Source organism: Narcine bancroftii, chromosome 13 (genome assembly GCF_036971445.1).
Source record: "Narcine bancroftii isolate sNarBan1 chromosome 13, sNarBan1.hap1, whole genome shotgun sequence".
In the NCBI taxonomy this organism is placed as follows: Eukaryota; Metazoa; Chordata; class Chondrichthyes; order Torpediniformes; family Narcinidae; genus Narcine; species Narcine bancroftii.
In genome coordinates this window covers 12,915,541-12,928,433 of record NC_091481.1, presented here as the reverse complement: position 1 = coordinate 12,928,433, position 12,893 = coordinate 12,915,541, and the positions used below count along the sequence as shown (strand labels likewise).

Here is a 12,893-nt window from a genome sequence, read left to right as displayed (position 1 = left end):
TGGTTTTAATGAAGATAGACTTTTAGTTTTTAGGCTTTAGAGATATGTTAGAAGCCAGGAAACATTGACATTTTAATGCATTTTACTCATCGTTCATTCATAAGGTTGTTCAATATGAGAATTATATTTTTGTTGTCATATAAACAGATATAAGCAGAAATCCCTGGAGTGGACTCACATGGCGTGTATCCATATGACTGGCAATCAGCTTTTGAAGTCGCCTTTACCAAACCATACTGTTTGAAAGCATCGCTACTCAGCTGCGGGTCAGTCCCAAACCATGCTATTGCTGGACCTGTTTTTTAATTTAATGTACAATGGTGGGACAAACTATAACATCAATATGACCCTTTCACTGTGTATATACCCTTTACTGAAATGTACTGTACTTCTGCTCCTTTAAGTGTTACAAGAATTTTAAGGGCTTGCTTTTCCACAGTGAATATAAGAAAATAGAAGCATTACAATTAGGTGCATCATGTACACATACCTTTTTTCATATCATCAAACTTAGTGAGCATTGCTTCGCCTCCAACATTCACACTGTCTCTCATTCATAAACACTCCCACATACTATTGCCCTTGATTTAGGTTCACTATTACTGTCGCACATACACATACTTGTTTTCACAGATGCACTGGAGATGTGTTGCTACACTGCATTCATTACATCGCGGAACTGTCTGATAAATGAGGCAGTACCTGAGGAAGTTATTCTGTTTTCCAAAGCAGCTGATTGGAAAAGGATTGCCAATGTTATCAATCAGTAAATATTAAAAAAAGATATGCTGGAACATTGGATGGTGAGGACATGTCAGGAATTTCATTCACTACATAATAAGACTAAATATACTCCTTGGTTCCAAAGCAAATGGAAAACATTATTCTCCTTTTCACTTCTGTTCTTGGTCAACAAGCCGAGAAAGAGATAAGTAATTTTCCCCTACCCAAAGATTACTAATGTTTTAAAAATTGATGGAGCAATTACATGGATAAAAGAAACTCAGAAGGAAATGATCAAAGGAAATGAGGAAACACGTTGAAAGAAACATGCAGAGAATGTGGGCAATGATGTTGTGGTTTCTGCTCTGAAGCGTTTCTAATCCTGTGAGTGAAAGAACTTTCTTTCCAGGCTGCTAATCAGATACCTACAATGGCTGTATAGAAATTGAGAGAAACATGATTAAAGAATTGAAACATGGATTGGGTAGTAGAGCCAGTTTGTGGCAAGTGTCTCATATTGATGGGTTGTGTCAGCATCCATAGAGAGAGAAGCAGAGTTAACATTTTAGGTGAAAATTAGGAAAAAGCTTTCATAGATGTGTGAAAAATCAGAATAGTTTTTCTGTTATGTGGTACAAACTATTGTTGAGATAGAGTGGAGAAAGTTTTTCCCATCCCTTACTTATTGTCTAAAAGGGGCAACACGGTTGGTGTAGTGATTAGCACAACACCTATACAGTGCCAGCTATCAGGACCAGCGCTGTCTGTAAGGAGTTTTTACGTGTCTGCTCTGGTTTTTCCCTGGGGGCTCTGGTTTCCTCCCACAGTTTGAAACAGGACTGTAGGTTAATTGGGTGTAAATTGGGCAGCATGGACTTGTGGGCCAAAATGGCCTGTTGCTGTGGTGTATGTTTAAACTTAAAAATGTTTGATGAGATAATATAAATTGATTTTTTTTTACTTTTCCAGTGTTTTGACTTTATTCTCTGAGTGATATACCAGAAATTGTGCAACAAAAAGAAATGCTTGACAGCAAAAAGGAAACTAGATGTTGAATTCAGAATACTTATCAAAAGAGTCTGACACATAGAGAAGAAAATGAGGCAGAAATTCATTACTATTCATGAATAATGGAAAAGGGGACTGAGAGTCAATTGAAATTGGAAACGAGAGTAGCAACTTTAATATGTGTCATATATGGGAATAAGAGATGCAAATAACTTTACATACAAATAAGATTTAACAAAACCAACTCTGTTCTCCGCTCTAAGCCTATTTGTGGCACTCTATAAATTCCCAACAGCTCACACCTTATAAGTGCCTTTGCTGCCCAGAGTTGCAGAGGCAAGGAGTGGAGGCTACATGAGTTTGCTAGCCAGCATTGCATTCAGGATCCATAGATGGCTTCAGGATCCACGGGTTAAGAAGCAGGAATAAAATTACCCAGGTTCCTCAGCCTGATCACTATCTGTTTACATCCTTTCCCTGACATGTTTCAGGCATGTTCGGGTAATGAGGAGAGCAGGATCAGGCTTATCTGAGATGTGGCCTGGAATGGCAAATTGCTTGCCAGCATTCTTGCCAGTGCTCACACTCAAAGCATGGCCACTAGAATAAAGCTGTTGAGGGCTGCCAGTGGCCACTGATGTTGAGCTGAACCCCATTAAGATGTAATGCTGTCAAAATGGAACATTAAGAGATAGACGAAAAGTTGGAAATGAGTGAAGGTTCAATATTGTAGTAGGAGACTGAGAGTTGACCAAAAAAAAATAAAGTGGGAAATGAGTACAGAAGGGATGGACATGAGGTACGTCCAGTGAAAACTGCACCAGTTTTGTGGAGCGTGAGGAAGAAGAGATTCAACATGATGGTTATCAACATACAAGCTGCAACCTAAAGTGAGAAAGCTGAGTAATTTATTGTAAACCCAGAAACCTTTTCCTGAATCAGCCTTAGCCCTTCAGCATATGCATAACGCCAATGATCCTCCTCCTCCTCGCCATGTGTGCCAAATTCACTTGCCCTCCTTCTTTCCTTATCTGTCATCACCCCAGACCATTTTCATAACACTTTCCTTAACATAATCCTATATCACAGTCCCATCTACTCACTTACGCATATTACTTATCCCCAACCAACCTCAACTCTACACTTTCACCTCATATCCCTCGAAATCAACAATCTTCACCTCATACCAATCAAGCCAGGTTCTCCCCATTCTTCAACCCACCTATCAATCAATATAAAACTATGGCTCATCCGTCCATGGAATATTCTGTGGAATTCTAGTCGCAAGAAGTACGTGGAGGTTTTGAAGAGGGTGCAGAAATGGTTTACTAGGATGTTAGTTGGATTAGAGGGTATGAGTTCTCAGAAGAGGTCTGACAAATGTAGGTTGCTTTTTCTGAAGCATCAAAGACTGATGGGGAGACCTAATAGAAATGGATAAAAAATATGAGATTCATAGAGGGTAGAAAAAATGTCATATACCTGATGACATGCATTTAAGGTGAGGGGGAGGCGGTTTAAAGGAGATGTCCATGGCAGGTTTTTAACACAGAGAGAAGTAGGTCCCTAGAATGGGCTGCCAGTGGTAGTGGTAGAAGCAAATACAATAGTATCATTTAAGAGGCAGGGAATAGAGGGATACATATTACGTGCAAGCAGCAGAGGGTTAGTTTAATTTGCCATTGTGTTCAGCATAGACATTGTGGGCAAAGGGTTTGCTCCTGAGTTGCACTGTTCCATGTTCTATGTTCTAATCTTCTCCCCATATCATTCAACAGCAAGTTGATGCATTTACCCACTTCTCACATAATTCACCCATCTTTTACCAAATCAGTCAATCCCACATCTCCTCTATTTATATTCATCTGTCTCACCACGCACTTCTCCCTATCGCTCTTCCAAAACAATCCACCCTGTTCCCACAGTTTTCAATCCCATAAGTCATACATATATTCAGTCATTCCTTTCCTTTAGTTTTGCTATCCATGTAAATTTTACAATCAGGCCATTTCAAAATTTGCTCATCTTTGCTAACATAATTGTCCTGGACTCACCTTTAACTTCTTCATTTGTAATTCTTTCCCTTTGGGATTTGAAACATTTACTGTAAGGAAATGCACAATGATTTTGGACAGTTTCCCTTTAAAGTCAGATGATCACCATATACTGTTCTTCTTTCATCCTACAATGTGAAAACGACAAACTACCTTTAATTCTTACCTTTAATTTTCTGACTCAACAGTCACACACTTGATGACACACGACAGACTAAAATTCTTTGGAGAGTGGGCTACCACATAAGAAAATTAACTGTGAAATATTCCCAGTTCCCTACTTCATCAACGCACTCTTGCCACCAGTACAGTACATTTCTTAAAGGGTATTTAACATTTCTTGGATATTTTACCTTATACAGATAGACTGATCAATTAACTCCTGTTGGTGATTTTTAAGATAACCCAGTTAAAAAGGCAAGCTGTGCACCATCTTTCAGAATGGGACAGATGAGCCTGAGCCTAATGGAAAGACACATTATGTAACTTTGAAATCAACAGTAAGAAAATTATCCCACTTTTATACGATCATCCAAGATTTAAATGATTCCAAAGTGCAATGCAAACATAAAAGCTGCCATTTTATGATTCAAAAAGGTGTAAAGGCATGTTTCCTCCACTGCAATCCCTTCAGCCCTGACAGGAAGTCACTCCACAGACACGGAGTGGATGCGAAAGCTGGATGCCCATGTAATTCTGGCCCAACGTTCCTCCTATTGACTTTGCTAACAGCATGAAGTCAGGCAACAAATCAAATGAATGCCCAGATTTAAATAGTTTAAAATTGGGGTCTCTTTTGCTTTCTGTAAAATCTTTGCTCATAGAAAACATATAGTGGAATATCCTTTGGACTGTTGGAATTTGAGATTTTGTTTTCCTCAGCTACAAAATGACTGTTAACGTCATCTATGTATTTTTATTTTTGTAAAGGAAATCTGTCAGTTTGATCTGATTCATCCCGACTGTAATATCCCCGTAATCCAGGCATAACTTCATTCTATGACAACATGAATCTGATAATAACTTCTTGAGGAAACAAATTTAAAGCAACCAACAACAGAGAACCTCTTTGATTGTGCAGTAAGGTGAGGAAGCTATTGTAAAGAGAGTGTGATGGGAACCTTTTGCAAGACACCTTCCCTACTGTTTGTTATGACTTTAGTATAAGAACCATAGAAGCTTTGGAGTAACAACTGTTCTGGCGATTCTATGCCAAAACAACAGAAGTAGTAAAGAAGTGCACCTATTACCAATGGTTCATAGAGTAATAGATCTTGTGGTGGGAAATTTGAACTCATTTTCCAAAATGAGGTGAATGTTGGTGGACTTTTGGGGGGTTTCAAAATTGAGGTAGATAGATTTTTATGGTTGGGTTTAATGAGGATATAAGGAAATGTTAAATAAATAGAGCTGAAGTACAATTTGCGCACTATCTACTAAAATGTCAGATCAGGCGATTCTTCATATGTTCCTAAGATAGTCAACCTATTTGAGTGACAGTTACTCACTATTTGTCTCATGTGATTAATATTATGTTTAGGTGAAAGGTCTTAAAATCTAAGGAAACCATGATTTCTATTTAGTTTGAGGGGGGTTCCTACACATAACCAATATTTAACAATAATCAATTTTATTCTAAAAATCAATGGAATTTAAAATCCATGCTTAATCAGACACATAACACCACCATCTTCATCCACCCCAGACAAGTCCTGTTCCAAAACTATCAAAAGAATCTTAGCCCAAATTCTGTTTTTTGACCCCCATCTTTGAAGGGCGGGATGGGGCGGTTGTCAAATCCAGGGTGGCCCAGAATGCTCATGCTTTTATGCAATTTGCCATTCTTCATGTGTGTTCGCAAGATATTGAATTTTGGGGTTTCCTTCCAAATACTTTGCCTTTGGAATGTAGCATCTGAGAGGATAAAATGCGTATTCTCCATTCTCATCCAGAATCATATTTACAACCCAATCATATAAATCCATAATCAAAGCTTGATATCCACTTAATAATTCTAGCTGAAGTGAGCTTCAAACCCCACACCTCTACCTGATGATTTGGGAAGGCTTCTGTTAAACAAATTATTCCACTCTAAATATCCACTTTTTTCACCAGTGGCACATGAAGGTTGTCACATACTGTACATCAAATCCAAATCCACTTGTAACTTAAAAGGCTTTTGAACAACACCTCCCAATTCAGGAAAGAAAAAGGAAGCATAAGGAAGCCACATTATCCTGGCTTGAAAATGTAGTGTCATTCCTTTATAACTTTGGGTTTAGGTCCTAGAACTCCTTTCTCATGAGCAATGTAAAAGTACCTGCATTATATAGACTATAACAGTTCAAGAAGGCAGCATTCCATGGTCATTTCAAGGACAATTAGGAGTGAGCAATAAATGCTGACCTTTTCCATATCTAGTGTACGAATAAAAAATAAACAGATTTGCTGCTCTGGCAGGGTTAAAACAGGATAATCAGGAATGAGATTCATGGATGATACTAACCTCTTGCTGAATGAAATGCTCTAAATATTGGAATGAGTAATATCAGCAAAAGCAGCATAAATCATTGAATGAACCTGGAACCTGTGTTGTGTATGTGTTAGGGCCACATGGAATGTTGCACTGGGCAGTCAATAAGACCATTGATTTCAAAAATTTGATATGTTGAAATAGTTGAAGATAGAAATTGTGTGTGCCCTGGCATAAGCTATTAAGCATTAATGAGGACTTACTAGAAACTGTAAAAACGTCAATATGCCTGAAAGATTGATCTTGGTTAGTGCCGAGTTGACTAATTACATTCAAGCAGCAAAAGTGATTATAATGAGCTTATAAACCACAAGGCTACATTATAATATAATTCCAGATCAACAATGCCCTGCAGCCCCTGTACAGTCCCATCCCTCTTTGCTTCAGTACCTTCCCCGTCCACTGTAGTTCATCCTTTTGGTACCTCATTGTCCATGGTAACTTGGTGATTTGGTACCACACTAACATTTCATTTCATCCCGCCAGGGCACTAACTGTTGTCTATTTAGTGCACTTGCAATCCCATCATAAGCTTCAGTATCTTCATTTACCATTGGAACTAGCTTCTTCAGTATCTGAATAGTCAAAATTGGTTTGCTTTGCAATCCAATTCTGCCATCTCTTTGTTTAGCTGCATCAAAAGAACATCTTTCTCAGTCTTGATCCTATTGTTGTTTGAATGTTTTGTGTGTTTGTTGTCCCATTATAACTCATCTATTTATGAACCCTCATTCTCCTATCTATAAAATTTCTGAGTATCTTTTCTCTTCATTTTTCTCATTCTATCATTTTGCTCATTGTAACTTATTCCTTTAATCCCATCACTATCTACTCATAAGTTGTTCATCTAGTAGTTTCACTGGCTCCTTGCAACTCATTTCTTTGGTACCTCCACTGTTACATTAAAACTTGTGGCTTCTGAACTCTCTTTATTCAATCACAACTCTCCTCTTTTGTTCTCTCACAACATCATGAAAGGTCATTTCAGTCCCATCATAACTTTACCTAGTCAATCTCCCACTATCTAATTGTAACCTCACTATTCCATTGTAACCTTTTAATTAAACAGTCAGAAAAATTAAAATAAAAGCAGGAATAGATCAGGGTGAAAAACATAGCTTTAAAGATCACCTAGGACCAAGTTCTGCTTTTATAAGCAGGCAGAGAATGAAAGAGGAAGAAAGTCATGATGAATTTTTATCAAATACCAGTTTGACCACAACTGGAGGATAGTAATTCTGAGTGCCACCCTTTAGGATAGATGTAAAGGCGTCAGAAAGCATGCAAGGCAGTTTTACTAAAATAATTACAGTTTTGTGGGAGAGATTATTCAAATTCTCCTCAGAACAGATATTATTAGGAATGGGATTTTTTAAAAATACTCAAAAAGCATGAAGGATGTAGTTAGAGGAAAACTTCCCATCAGCAGAAGGGTCTGGGATGCACTCTTGGAGGTAAAGGTGGAAGCAGATTCAATTGTAACTTTCTAAATTAAGCTGAATAAATACTTGAAAGGAAAGAATATGCAGGGCTGGAAAGTCTCTTTCTGCTATAACAATTCTGTGATATGTAATAAGGCCCTTTGGCCATGGTCCACAATTCTACAAGATTGTGGTTGATTCTGTACCTTGCCTATTTTCTCACTCGATTCTCATAAATACTGATCCTTTGCTATTCAAAGATGTATCAATCTCAGCTTTGAACACACTCAAATACCGATCATTCACAGCCTTCTGAGATAGAGAACACCAAAGTTTTCCAACCATTTTCATGGAAATTGTCCTCACTGCAGTTCTGAACACCTCATCCTTTATCTTGCAGTATAGTCCACTAGTTCTGCAGTTTCAAGCTAGAGGAAATAGCCTCTTGGCATCTACCCTGTGGCCCTCTCAAAATCTTGTCTCAATTAATAACTTTGCATTTTTCTATGTTAATCTCTCCTCATAGGACAATTTTCATCCCAAGTTGGTGATCCCATGGACCCTCACAGAAATAGTTCACTAAAAATGTATTTTTCTTATTGACTGTTGCATTGTAACATCAACTTATAGTCCTATTGTTATCCTTCTAGTACATCCTCTTTTCCACCACATTTTGTTTCTTTAGTCTGCCAGTCACATCATTAATATTCTATTGTCATCATTGAAATCCTCATTATTCCATCAAGTTTCATTCACTTAGAACCCTCAGTATTTCTTTGCTATTTGTCCCTTTCATACCCTCATATTTCAATCATAACCTATGTCTTTTGTACATTCATTGTTTCCATGTAACTGGTCTATTTATATCCTCAGAGTCCCATGTTTAATACTTTTCTAAATGTTCTTGGTGTTTTCTCATAACATTTCCCTTCTCTTTGCCATTATAAATCAACTGTTAGCTACTTCTGAAGTCATCACAAGTAATCTTGCTGTTCCATTGTAATTTATCTCTAGTACCCTTGGTATTCTGTTGTGACTTTTCCATTTAATAATCTCACCTCATTGAAAACTCCCATTTTGGGTCATCATTTTCATTACATTTACTACCCTATCCAGGTTCATTCATTAACACCTTAAGATCCTGTCTCATCCTATCACATCGTTCCATTAAAATTCATCCCTTTAGAAACCTTACTGTCTCATTATATTAATCAAGAACATCCAATGTCCCATGTATTTCACTCTATCCACTTCATCTATCATCCTAATTCTCTCATCTAAGCCTGTTGTACCATATTCATCCCATCAAAACATATCTTTTTATTAATTTGACTCATCAATGTCTATCCCTGTAGTATCCTCATTTTACACTTTCTGATGCTTTATTGATTCCTCATGATCATAACCACCTTGGAGTTCTGCTATAACCAGCCTTGAGGAAATCTTACTCATCTTTTGTTTATTCATGACTTTTTATTACTCTAAACAAACAACGCCTCTGTATAGGGATATTTCTTCTGACATATTTTATTTTTCCTTTAGTTTGTATGTTTGTCTTTGGTTCATCTGCACTCATTATGTTAACAATTTATATTCTCTCACCACAGCTTCCTTCAACCCACTTCTCTCCAGGCAATGAGATAGGTGTTTTTACCCTTTCCATAAAAATTTAATATTAGCAGTTAAACAGGAAATGTTTATGTGGGGGTTGCAGAACAAGGCACAAAAGTGCTGTCAATTAGCAATCTTCCAATCCTCTGTCTCCTTTCCTAGGATTAAGAACTGATGGAAAGAGTATCTACAATTCCTTACCCAGTTTTTTATTAAATAACCTTGGATATATGTCATCCAGGTTTAGCAACCTATTTATACCCCTAAAGCCTATAATATACCCTTCCTTTGATGTCATTAAAATAAAGGGTTGACAATTCAAGACTGAAAATTTCTTCATTAAGAACATGGTGAATCTTTTGAGTTCTCTACCCAAGAAAGTTGTAGGGTCTCTGAGATTGAGCGTGTTCAAGATGGAGATCAATAGATTTTTTAATATTTAGGGAATCAAGAGATGTGAGGTTAGTGCAGGGCTAAAAAATCAGAATCACAGAGCAAGCACTTAAAGCAATTTGGCTACTCATGCTTCTCTTTCTGCTATTCCTTTGCTAAATATGACCAAATTATGAAAGTAAATTTATGATCATAAATATGCTTTGCTACTGATATTTCTTTCACCTAATCAACTTAATTCCCGGAAACTACCCATATCTTATTGAATCTGCAATCTACTAATTAGCAACATTCTCCCAAATGAACTTTTGTAATTTTGTACTCTCTGTCCTTTACATTGAGATTATATCCCAGTTATATCAGGTCATTGACATTTTGTGCATTGCCTACAAATTGCTTTTTCTGACATCCTCAAACTCTTTGAAAGTACTGTATATATCATATCCATTCAAAGTTAACATAAAATTGTTCTTATCCATGAACCTGTCTAAATTTCTTATAAATGTTACAATCATATCCACCTCTGCTACTTCCTCTGGCTGCTCATTGTGTTACTCACCATTTTCTGTGTTAAAAAGGTGCCTGTCAGGGTTCTTTTAAATCTTTCCCATCTCACCTACCCTAGAAAAATGCCTATGACTATTTACATTATCTATGCCTCATGATTTTGAATATCTCTCTAGCATTCCCCCTCAGCCTCCCATGATCCAGGAATAGAAGTCCAGACTATTCAGTCGCTCATAATTCAACTTTGATAAGATTCTTGTTAATTTTTTTCTGCATCTTTTCCAGCTTAATGACATCTTTCCAAAAGCTGGGTGACTAGAACTGTGTAGAAGACTCCAAGTGTATACCCAAAGTCCTGTACATTTGTCATATGATGATTCATGCCTTGTACTCCAACCCCTGAATGATAAAGGCACATGTACAAAATGCCTCTTCACCAGTCTGTCTACTTCTGTCACTACTTTCATCAGTCTATGTACATTTCTCTATTCTACCACACTCTCATTTACTGTATAAGTCCTAGCCTGCTTTAATATACGAAGGGACCATACCTCTGCTATTCCTTGCCCACTTTTCCAGTTTGATCTGGATCCTCTGCCACACCTCGAATCCAAATTATTTCCTATTCTCACATATATTATTCCTATTCTCCAGTGACCAGTGCCAAACTTGGTACCCAGGTCATCCTCATGTACTATAGAGGGACCATCTGCAGAGTAACATTTCATTGTTCTGGTTATCTATCACAGAACTGCATTATGTGTTTTACTTACAGTCTTACAGTCAAATATCTTGCTGACACACATGATTAAGGCCGAGATGTAATAGTCATTCAGGGAAGGAAAGATAAAGGGCATTTCTGGATGCATACTCCAACAAGTGTCCATAGAGTTAGAAATTATTAAACTAAACCAAAGGATCATTCAGCCCCACATAGTTTAGGTAGAATCGGGTGAGGTCAGGTCATTGAGATCTGCCAGAAAGGAAATGATCAGATCCACTGTGCCTTTCTGTACAGTTTGTGCTATACAATCCTCAGAATTAAATTCTACAAAAGGAAACATCAGGAACGTCATAGAGTTCACACAAATAAAAGTGAGTCTGAATATACAATTTTAATTTTTTTAAATTATTACTCATCCACGAACCACACCAAAACAATCAAGATCAGTTTATATGCGATTCTCCATGAAAATTTAAAAAATTCTGTTTTAATACTTGTTGCACAGAATACAGGACTGTAATGTTAGGGTATCTTCAAACTAGATGGGGGAGAGCAGCAGGTTGCATTGTTTACTCACACACACACACACACACACACACACACACACACACACACACACACACACACACACATACATACATACATACATACATATATATAAATATGGAACCTGGCAATGAGATACAAGCTAGAATCAAATCCAAGGGTCTCATAGAATTTTATGTATAGAATTCAAATACCCAGAATAAGTAACAGGCTGCCCCTAAGAGAGGGGTTCCAAGAGTTTATATAGAGAATAACAGATATCTGAAAATAAGGCATACAGAGGAATCGAATTAATGGATTTGTGTGATGCATTTTGAACCCTAATTTCAGTTACCTCTCCATCACTGACCTATCATGAAAAATATTTCGTCCACTGGTTCCCCAGTGACAGTTTTTTAATTCCAATATGAATCAAGAGTAACCTCTTATCTCATCCATAAGGTGGTACCTATCACAACAAAGAATTATTGACTACGGTTTCATTAGTATATATTTCCAAAGCAAATTACCCATATGTCCATATATTTGTACAATCTATGTAAAAGTATTCTATGGTTGTTAGTTAAATGTTTCTTGATTGAAATGCCTGGGCTTATAAATCGAGGATATGTACTCTAAAATGGATAAAATTGTTGAGGAATCTTGGACAGCAGTAGAGGATAGCATTGCATGAACGAATCTTTAATACAATACTATCAAATTCATTTGATAAAGGTACATATTGTGAATTCTAGGGAGAACTATCCCACCATTTATAACCACCCTTCTAACACACTGCTTTTCAAAACAAAGCCCATGTTAAAGGTAGCAGTGTGCTGATTATGACCAGCTGTTTCAGTAATTATCATTATCTTTAGGTGGACGTTTTAAAAGACTGAACTGATTAAAACTAAAAGGCAAGTGAGGGAGAGTGAGTCGTGACTTTGTGCCATCAGAAGCCACAACAGGTTGCTTGCCCAGACCACTTCACATCTCTTTGTACTAAGGTGATGCTTGACATTCTTTTCTAAGAATTATTATTTGACAGATTCACAAAATAGAAGTATAAAGGGTTACTTTAATCTTCTTATTGTGATACTTGCACCACAGAGAATCTATGTTTGTTATATAATGTAATAAATTTCTAAGTAAAAGTTTATCATCTTTTATCAGATGGACTGTTTGTTTGAATTTGAAAAGAAAGTATTTTGCTTGCTTTGAGCATCAAGATGACAAGGCAAGCCTATACTTAATTCATCATCAATCACATCATACCAGGTTTGTTTTCCATCGTGATTTTCAACCCTAAAGAAGAAATATTTTAATCTTCAACTTTAATAGCTCAAGGCCTGCTTGTCATTCTGTCCCTACACTCTTCTATTGATTATCCTCAG

General features: G+C 37.0%; 1 protein-coding gene across 3 annotated transcripts in view; it reads left to right on the top strand.

Moving 5' to 3' along the window:
* shank3a (SH3 and multiple ankyrin repeat domains 3a) overlaps positions 1-12,506 on the top strand; it is a 651,448-nt gene extending 638,942 nt beyond the window's left edge. For 2 of the 3 annotated variants that reach the window (XM_069908797.1, XM_069908806.1), the window contains exon 31: positions 148-240. In XM_069908797.1, the coding sequence (XP_069764898.1) occupies positions 148-153 (6 nt within the window). In that variant the 3' untranslated portion in view covers positions 154-240. Of the gene's footprint in view, positions 1-147; positions 267-4,715; positions 4,871-12,377 lie in introns of those variants that run through there. The other variant, XR_011348059.1, reaches the window with a different exon arrangement.
* Positions 12,507-12,893: the final 387 nt, after the last annotated feature.